Source organism: Hemibagrus wyckioides, linkage group LG03 (assembly GCF_019097595.1).
Source record: "Hemibagrus wyckioides isolate EC202008001 linkage group LG03, SWU_Hwy_1.0, whole genome shotgun sequence".
NCBI classification, from domain to species: Eukaryota; Metazoa; Chordata; class Actinopteri; order Siluriformes; family Bagridae; genus Hemibagrus; species Hemibagrus wyckioides.
The window spans coordinates 33905146-33917645 of NC_080712.1; the positions used below are offsets into that span (position 1 = coordinate 33905146).

The 12500-nt window shown below is 42.9% G+C and overlaps 1 protein-coding gene across 2 annotated transcripts in view; it reads left to right on the top strand.

The window, feature by feature from the left end:
- The first annotated feature begins 1997 nt into the window (after positions 1-1997).
- The window catches only part of utp25 (UTP25 small subunit processor component), a 14063-nt gene continuing 3560 nt past the window's right edge, over positions 1998-12500 (top strand). The window contains exons 1-8 of one of the 2 annotated variants that reach the window (XM_058386286.1): positions 1998-2919; positions 3183-3222; positions 3403-3580; positions 4323-4520; positions 4657-4745; positions 4847-5045; positions 5350-5540; positions 5614-5830. In XM_058386286.1, coding sequence (XP_058242269.1) covers positions 2885-2919; positions 3183-3222; positions 3403-3580; positions 4323-4520; positions 4657-4745; positions 4847-5045; positions 5350-5540; positions 5614-5830 — 1147 coding nt within the window. In that variant the 5' untranslated portion in view covers positions 1998-2884. The remainder of the gene's footprint in view (positions 2920-3182; positions 3223-3402; positions 3581-4322; positions 4521-4656; positions 4746-4846; positions 5046-5349; positions 5541-5613; positions 5831-12500) is intronic. The other variant, XM_058386285.1, reaches the window with a different exon arrangement.

Consider the following 12500-nt stretch of genomic DNA (forward strand, 5'->3'; position numbering starts at 1 on the left):
CTCTGTCCTGCTCTGACCCGCTCTGTCCTGTTCTGACCCGCTCTGTCCTGTTCTGACCCGTTCTGTCCTGTTCTGACCTGCTCTGTCCTGTTCTGACCCGTTCTGACCCGCTCTGTCCTGTTCTGACCCGTTCTGTCCTGTTCTGACCTGCTCTGTCCTGTTCTGACCCGTTCTGACCCGCTCTGTCCTGTTCTGACCCGTTCTGACCCGCTCTGTCCTGTTCTGACCCGCTCTGTCCTGTTCTGACCCGTTCTGACCCGCTCTGTCCTGTTCTGACCCGCTCTGACACGCTCTGTCCTGCTCTGACCCACTCTGACACGCTCTGTCCTGCTCTGACCCACCCTGACCCGTTACCCAGGAGTCCCTCACTTTCTGAAAAATCTACACACGCTTTTTTTAATTTTTTTATTTGCGTGTTAGAATTACACTCTTTATTACAAATGCAGATGTTTCCAGATCCACTACGTGGCTGTAAAGGCATTCTAGTGCAACACGTTCCTACATGGACTTAACAGCTGAATGTACTTTCACACACACACACACACACACACACACATCCCCCATGTGCCTGCGGCCTGCTCTTATTCTTTCCAAAGCATTTTTCTCTTCTAACCATTAAACCACTTTTGATTTTGATGTGGCCAATTTAACGGCCTGCCCCGTAAACATGTGTGTTTTTTGTCACCGATTGTGTGTGTGTGTGTGTGTGTATATGTGTGTGTGTGTGTGTGTTTCATCGTCAATCTCTCTAATATGTTTATACTTAAGATACTTCAAGAAGAATCCACATCAAACCCACGTGCTGCAACCCAGCAGCATGAGCAAGCAAAACTCTTCCCTAAGTAGTGCAGTGAAACTAGGGAGCTTCAGCGAGCGGCACTAGAACAGAAGCTGCTCAAATGAATAAACTCCTCCTTGGCATTAGATATTTACCTAAAACCTTTGAGTCAGAACATCGATGGAAGTTTGTGAGAAAACATCGTCCAACATCGAGCCTCCGTTTTATGTCCGAGATGTTGGAACATGTTGTCCATGAGCAGCTGAAGCTCATAAACATGTACAAACATCATGCAGAAAGTTTGGGAATGCAGCGCCGGTTAAAGTAGTAAATGACTCACGGTAATTAGCACTGGTTCAGGTGCTCCCTCACACACTGATTAGTGCACTCTATGTCTAACGTTTTTAGGATTCGCCATGAGAATCCGTATGAAAGTGGGGTGGACAGACTGTGATGATAATCAAGAGATACTCAGTGTTCAGCTCCTTACCTCCAGCATGCAGTAAGTAAGTGCACTACATGAAAAAGGAAGCACCCTACATCGTGCACCCTACATACATCCGGTATTCAGGTGCACTATATGGGGTTCAGGTGCACTACACACAGAATAAACAAACATCCTTTGTGCAAAAGTGCAGTCTGACACGTTCAGCGTCAGACCCGGGTTCATTTAGTGCACTTGAAAAATTTGCTTTGAGACACGAGCGAACATCCACAAGCTAAAACATTTAGAAGATTGTTTTTTGAGGGTGCAGGGGCAAGTTGGCACCAGGCCCTGTTTTTCTAACCTTCTGCGTGTGTGTGTGTGTGTGTTTGTGCTGATTTGTTTCAGCTCTCCTCTTGTTTTCCCTGGCTGTGTGCCCTGGCATTATTAATAGGCGTCCTAATCACGCTTTAAAGCCCCCTGTCCTCATAATCAGGCCCCATATGGCATCAGAAGCTGGAGGGGCCGCGCTGCGCCGCGCTGTACAGCAGGGAAATAAATAAATAACAGGATAAATATGCACTGTGCGCATGTGTTTTTGTTTAAAGTAATGACTTGATTTTCACTGATCAAATCAATTGCATACTTTCACTCACACACACACACACACACACACACACACACGCACGGCAAGCCAAGCAGCAGTAAAGGTTACACACACTTCACTACTGATTTACCAGAGAGCTCTGTCTCCCTGTTGGACATCTAGTGCACTGTTACAGTGTGCCAAATGGCTGGGGTTAGAGTATGGCTAGAGTTACAAATTTTTTTTCTGACTAGATCAATTCACTTATTTGTCGTTTAATTCAGGGAGAAGTTTGCTTAAATCAAACTCCGGACTCTTAATACACTTCGTTAATAATTTTCTCTTTTTCTAATTTCGCACTACGTGTACAGGAGGAAGACATTTAGTGTGATAGGAACAGAAGACAAAAACAAGAAGATATGGATTTCAGAGATTACTTTATTGAGGTTTTGTTGTTGTTGTTGTTAACATAATTCTGTAAGTGCTTATTCCTATTGTGGTCCAGATAGATAGATAGATAGATAGATAGATAGATAGATAGATAGATAGATAGATAGATAGATAGATAGATAGATAGATAGATAGATAGATAGATAGATAGATAGATAGATAGATAGATAGATAGATACTTTATTCATCCCAATGGGAAATTTACAAATAAAGGGAAAGATGTCAAAATAGGTGATGGAAATGAAATGAAAGTTCCAATATGTAAAGTGTATAGTTACAGTTGGTGTAAATGGTGTTAATTATGGAATTATGTGTGTCTTCGTAAAATCGATTAATAGAAATGGTTTTAGTTTGGACTGACATTAGCTATTAAAGCTATTAGTTATTAAAATAAAATGTCCGAAATATTTGTGTTACGTTTGTAGTAGTAGTAGTAGTAGTGACTCCTCCACACAGCCAGGGGGCGCAGGAGCGACCAGCAGCACGCTCACCGCCCGGAAAAACAACCAGCAAAGAAGAAACGCATAGAGCCGCACGCGCGTGTGAATGAAGATGGGCAAAAGGAGGCGAAAACATCCGAATTTAAAGAATTTAACCAAAAAACAGAAGAAACATCTGAAAGAATTCGGAGAGCAACATCCTTTCGATGACAAGTCAGCGGTTCCTCAGCTATAAATATGGGTTTATAACAGTTCATATGGCTTTACAGGCAATGCAGCGGCGCTAGCTAACTTGTGTTAGCTTTCACGAGCTGATATTAATTTAATGTTTTTATTTTGGGGTTATTGATGATCTATTCATATTTTTAATCTATGTCATTCTATTTCATATCATTTAGGTGTGGTCGCTCAATATTATGTCACGACTAGCAATCAAATAAAAAACTTTATTATAGTAAAATATAAATAATAAATAAATATAGGAATTCTGTTTTGTTTTTTTAGTGTCACTGAAAGACCTGAGAAAACACAGATCGTCCACTTGGTGAGTGTTAATGTTTAATATTTAACATCAACTTTTTATAAAAACAAACAAAAAAACAATTTATTTTAATGGGAATTAATTTGAGGATCAGATTTTGTTTGTGGAATCCATGCGCTGTTCCTCATAACTGCTGTGTGTGTGTGTGTGTGTGTGTGTGTGTGTGTGTGTGTGTGTTCACAGAAAGAGAGATGTTCCTCCTCGGGTTCTGAGAGCGATGGAGAAGTGGAGGAGGAGAAACCCAGCGCCTATGAGAAACTGCTGTTGAGCATAAACACCGGTGCTGCTGAGGATGATGATGTCAGTGAGGAAGAGGAAGACAGTGACGATGCTGCGGAGGATCTGGATGATGCTTGTGAAGGTTTGTTTCATTTTGTGTCATAAAGTGGTTCAGTCTCCAGCACATGGACATTACAGGCACATAAAAAGAATGAGTCTTTATTTAAAAAAAAAAAAAAAAATAGGAAAGAAACTCTCTTGAGGATTAGTGACGTCTGTGAAGGAAAACTCGAAAGAATTCCTGAAGCTAAAGAATTAAAGAGAGGATTCCTGAAACAGGAGAAGAAGCTGGAGGAAGAATTACAGCTTCTGAAAGAAGGGACTCTGAAAGCTAGGGATGAAACTCCGGGAGCTGGAGAGCAGGTTCCGGATGATGAGGACGAGATTCCACAAGCTGTAGATGGAACTGAGACACCTGGAACAGGGTTTCTGGATACTGGAGGCAGGATTGTGGCTGCTGGAGGCAGATTTCCAAAATCTGGAGGCAGGAATGTGGAAAAGGAGCAGTGGAGGCAGAGTTCAGGGATTCTGAAAGCGAGCGCAGGATCCCTGAAGATCCTAGAAGGCAGGCTTCCAGATGCCGAGGCAAGATTCCAGATGCTGAGGCAGGATTCTAGATGCTGAGGCAGGATTCTAGATGCTGAGGCAAGCTTTCAGATGCCGAGGCAGGATTCTGGATCCTGGGGCAGGATCCCAGGTGCCTAGGCAGGATTCCGGATACCGAGGCTGATTTCCGATTTCCACTGTTGTACTTTATTTTATTTTCTTATTTATTCCAGATTATGGATTTGCAGCCTCTCTTTTTATATCCTGATCTCTTATAGAGGATGATGAAGCTGCAGAGGAAAGTGGTGAAGGTCATGATGGTGATGAGGCTGCAGGCTTCTCTGAGGAAGAGGAAGCTCTAGGAGGAGGGAAGCAGGAGAAGGAGTTCACTGATGAAACACATGAAGCTGAGTTCAGTTTGGAGCTGAATCTTCCTGCAGATGGAGAGCAGGAGAAACACCACACGTCCAGAGAAGGTCAGAGGGTTTTCCTTCACTTTATTACTGAATCCACATCATCACTGAGATGCTGAAGATGTGTTTTATGTTTGTCTCTCTCACACACACACACACACACACACACACACACACACACACACACACACACACACAGACATGTTTGTGGAGCATCAGGAAACAGAGCTGAGTGAAGTCGAGGTGAACAGAATCTCAAGTGGATCCAAACTCAGGACTCAGGTTAAGGTGCTGGATTTCAGTTCACTTTCATGTTTAAAGATTTAAAATGACCACATGGTGTTTTTTTTCATCTCATGTTTGTTTTTTTTATTTTTTTGTCCTCTCAGTGGTCCAGGCTTGGTGTCCTGCACTGCTCACTTCCCCTCGAGCGCTTCCCTGCCGTGGTTCCGTCCTCGTCCATCTCTCTCCCGATTTTCCATAAAACTCTGGAGACGAAGGTGTGCACCCTTGGTCACTCCTCCACACCTGAAGGGGGCGACGCTGCAGGACTCACTGACCTGCAGGACGAGTTGCTGAGGCTCATGGGTGAGGACAAAAAAAACACCCCTGTAGCCTTGCTGTGTCACTTTATCACTCCCTCGCACTGGACCAGTTTTCTCCTTAAAGGGATGTGTCCTAAACCACGTGCCCTAGACACTACATAGGTCACATCACACACTGCTCTATTGTGGGCGTGTCCCAAACCACACACACAAACATCATTATCAACTCCCTGTGGATGTGCTCCAAATTACACGCCTTAGTGACCATACAGGAGACGTAAACACTGATGTCTTCAGTGGGCGTGTCTCAAACCACACACCTTATTCACCGTCTTCACTGTCTGTAGGTTCCTACAGGGACGTTTATTACCCAGAATGCTCTGTGCTGAACGGGGTAGCGGAGACTCGGCAGGTGTACTGTCTCCACGCTCTCAACCACGTCCTGAAGGCCAACTCCAGAGTGCTTACCCACAATGCCGTGCTGAAGGAGGCGAAGGCCGAGGACGAGTTTAGGGATCAAGGGCTCACCAGATCCAAAGTAACGATTCACCGCTTTACACCTAAGGAGATATCCGAGTCGAGCGTCCACCCTGAACCGTGTCGTCCCGCAGGTTCTAATCCTGGTTCCGTTTCGAGAAGCAGCGCTCCGCGTGGTCCAGACCTTCATCTCCCTGCTGGAGAGCGACGGGAAAAAGATGGACGTCAGCAACAAGAAGAGGTTTAAAGACGAGTACGGAGAGGTGCCCAGCTCCAAACCGGCCGGTCTCCACCGACCCGATGACCATCACGCCATCTTCTCTGGGAACGTGGACGATCACTTCAGGATCGGTGTGTATCACATCACACACACGCATCACACACACGCATCATACATACACATCACACACACGCATCATACATACACATCACACTTACACATCAGACATCACACACACACATCACACACATCACACACACGCATCATACATACACATCACACTTACACATCAGACATCATGCATCATACATACACATCACTCACACACACACATCACACACACGCATCATACATACACATCACACTTACACATCAGACATCATACACACACATCACACGCATCACACACACACGCATCATACATACACATCACACACGCATCATACATACACATCACACACGCATCATAAATACACATCATACACACACATCACACATGCATCATACATACGCATCACACACACGCATCACACACACGCATCACACACACTTTACACACACATCATACATACACATCACACACATGCATCACACATACGCATCATACATACACATCACACTTACACATCAGACATCATACACACACATCACACGCATCACACACACACGCATCATACATACACATCACACACGCATCATACATACACATCACACATGCATCATAAATACACATCATACACACACATCACACATGCATCATACATACGCATCACACACACGCATCACACACACGCATCACACACACTTTACACACACATCATACATACACATCACACACATGCATCACACACACACATCATACATACACATCACACACATGCATCACACACACATCATATATACACATCACACACACATCATATATACACATCACACACACATACACATCATACACACGCATCACACACATACACATCATACACACGCATCACACACACACGCATCATACATACACATCACACTTACACATCAGACATCATACGCATCACACACGCATCATACAAACACGCATCATACATACACATCATACACACGCATCATACACATCATACACACGCATCACACATGCATCACACACACACATCATACACACGCATCACACACATCATACATATGCATCATACACACATCATACACACGCATCACACACACACATCATACTCACACATACACATCACACACATGCATCATACATATGCATCATACACACACATAACATACGCATCACACACACGCATCATACACACACGCATCATACACACATCACACATGCATCATACACACATCACACACACACATCACACACATGCATCACACACACACATCATACACACGCATCACACACACTTCACACACACACACACACACATCATACATACACATCACACACACATCATACATACACATCACACACATGCATCACACACACATCATATATACACATCACACACACACACACACACACACACACACATACATACATACATACACATCATACACATGAATCACACCACACTCACGCATCACACATACACATCACATACATACGCATCACACATTCACATACATACACATCACACACACGCATCATACATACACATCACTCACACACACACATCATACATACACATCTCACAGACGCATCACATACATACACATCACACACGCATCATACATACACATCATACATACACATCACTCACACACATCATACATACACATCATACATACACATCACTCACACACACACACATCATATATACACATCTCACAGACGCATCACACACATACACATCATACATACACATCACTCACACGCATCACACACATCACTCACACGCATCACACACATCATACATACACATCACACACACGCATCACACACATGCATCATACACACACGTCACACACACACCACACATACACATCATACACACATCACACACACACATCCACATCACATACATACACATCACACACGCATCACACACATGCATCACACACGCATCATACATACACATCATACACACGCATCACACACACACACATCATACATACACATCATACACACGCATTATACATACACATCACACACACGCATCACACACACGCATCACACACACTTTACACACACATCATACATACACATCACACACATGCATCACACACACACATCATACATACACATCACACACATGCATCACACACACATCATATATACACATCACACACACATCATATATACACATCACACACACATACACATCATACACACGCATCACACACATACACATCATACACACGCATCACACACACACGCATCATACATACACATCACACTTACACATCAGACATCATACGCATCACACACGCATCATACAAACACGCATCATACATACACATCATACACACGCATCATACACATCATACACACGCATCACACATGCATCACACACACACATCATACACACGCATCACACACATCATACATATGCATCATACACACATCATACACACGCATCACACACACACACATCATACTCACACATACACATCACACACATGCATCATACATATGCATCATACACACACATAACATACACATCACACACACGCATCATACACACACGCATCATACACACATCACACATGCATCATACATACACATCACACACACGCATCACACACATGCATCACACACACACATCATACACACGCATCACACACACTTCACACACACACACACACACATCATACATACACATCACACACATCATACATACACATCACACACATGCATCACACACACATCATATATACACATCACACACACACACACACACATACATACATACATACACATCATACACATGAATCACACCACACTCACGCATCACACATACACATCACATACATACGCATCACACATTCACATACATACACATCACACACACGCATCATACATACACATCACTCACACACACACATCATACATACACATCTCACAGACGCATCACATACATACACATCACACACACGCATCACACACACATCATATATACACATCACACACACACACACACACATACATACATACATACACATCATACACATGAATCACACCACACTCACGCATCACACATACACATCACATACATACGCATCACACATTCACATACATACACATCACACACACGCATCATACATACACATCACTCACACACACACATCATACATACACATCTCACAGACGCATCACATACATACACATCACACACACGCATCATACATACACATCATACATACACATCATACATACACATCACTCACACACATCATACATACACATCATACATACACATCACTCACACACACACACATCATATATACACATCTCACAGACGCATCACACACATACACATCATACATACACATCACTCACACGCATCACACACATCACTCACACGCATCACACACATCATACATACACATCACACACACGCATCACACACATGCATCATACACACACGTCACACACACACCACACATACACATCATACACACATCACACACACACATCCACATCACATACATACACATCACACACGCATCACACACATGCATCACACACGCATCATACATACACATCATACACACGCATCACACACACACATCATACATACACATCATACACACGCATTATACATACACATCACACACACGCATCACACACATGCATCATACACACACACCACACATACACATCATACACACATCATACATACACATCACACTTACACATCAGACATCATACACACACATCACACACACACGCATCATACATACACATCATACACACGCATCACACACACACACATCATACATACACATCATACACACGCATTATACATACACATCACACACACGCATCACACACATGCATCATACACACACACCACACATACACATCATACACACATCATACATACACATCACACTTACACATCAGACATCATACACACACATCACACACACATGCATCATACATACACATCACACACGCATCATACATACACATCATACACACACATCACACACATGCATCATACATACACATCACACACATGCATCATACATACACATCACACACATGCATCACACATGCATCATACATACACATCACACACATGCATCACACGCACACATCATACATACGCATCACACACATACATACACATACATCATACATACACATCATACACACACATCACACACGCATCACACATGCATCATACATACACATCACACACACGCATCATACACACGCATCACATACATACACATCATACATACACACACATACATACACATCATACACACGCATCACACACACATCATACACACGCATCACACACATACATACACATCATACACACATCACACACGCATCACACATGCATCATACATACACATCACACACATGCATCACACACACACATCATACACACGCATCACACACATACATACACATCATACATACACATTACACACGCATCACATGCACACATCATATATACACATCACACACATACATACACATCATACACACGCATCACACACACACCACACATACACATCATACACACATCACACTTACACATCAGACATCATACACACACATCACACACACATGCATCATACACACGCATCATACATACACATCACACACATACACATACATCATACACACACATCACACACACATGCATCATACACACGCATCATACATACACATCACACACATACACATACATCATACATACACATCATACACACACATCACACACGCATCACACATGCATCATACATACACATCACACACACACATCATACACACGCATCATACACACGCATCACACACGCATCACACATGCATCATACATACACATCACACATGCATCACACACACACATCATACACACGCATCACACACATACATACACATCATACACACATCACACACGCATCACACATGCATCATACATACACATCACACACATGCATCACACACACACGTCATACACACGCATCACACACATACATACACATCATACATACACATTACACACGCATCACATGCACACATCATATACACATCACACACATACATACACATCATACACACGCATCACACACACACCACACATACACATCATACACACATCATACATACACATCACACTTACACATCAGACATCATACACACACATCACACACATGCATCATACACACGCATCATACATACACATCACACACATACATACACATACATCATACATACACATCATACACACACATCACACACGCATCACACATGCATCACACATACACATCACACACACATCATACACACGCATCACACACATACATACACATCATACACACACATCACACACGCATCACACATGCATCATACATACACATCACACATGCATCACACACACACATCATACACACGCATCACACACATACATACACATCATACATACACATTACACACGCATCACATGCACACATCATATATACACATCACACACATACATACACATCATACACACGCATCACACACACACATCATACATACACATCACTCACACGCATCACACATGCATCATACACACATCACACATACACATCACACACACACGCACATCATACATACAAATCACACACACGCATCATACACATTACGCACACATCATATATACACATCACACACATACATACACATCACTCACACGCATCACACACATGCATCATACACACATGCATCACACATACGCATCACACACATGCATCACACACACATCACACATACACATCATACACACGCATCGCATCACACACACCACACATACACATCATACACATGAATCACACCACACTCACGCATCACACATACACATCACATACATACACATCACACACACATACACATCACATACATACGCATCACACATCCACATCACATACATGCACATCACACACACACATCACACACACGCACATCATACACACACATCATACATACACATCATACACACACACGCATCACACACCATACATACACATCACACTCACATCACACGCATCATACACACACATCACACCACACACATCACATACATACACATTACACACACGCATCATACACACATCACACACATGCATCACATATGCATCACACACACCATACATACAAATCACACATGCATCATACACACGCATCACACATACACATCACATACATACGCATCACACATCCACATCACATACATACACATCACACACACGCACATCATACACACGCATCATACATACACATCATACACACACACACATCATACATACACATCACACTCACATCACACGCATCACACCACACATCACATACATACACATTACACACACGCATCATACACACATCACACACATGCATCACACACACACGTCATACACACGCATCACACGCACATCATACATACACATCACACACACATCATACATACACATCACACACACGCATCACACACATACATCACATCACACACACTACACATCATACACATGCATCACATCACACACATACATCACACACACGCATCATACACACATCACACATGCATCTCACACACATCATACATACGCATCACACACACGCATCACACACACGCATCATTC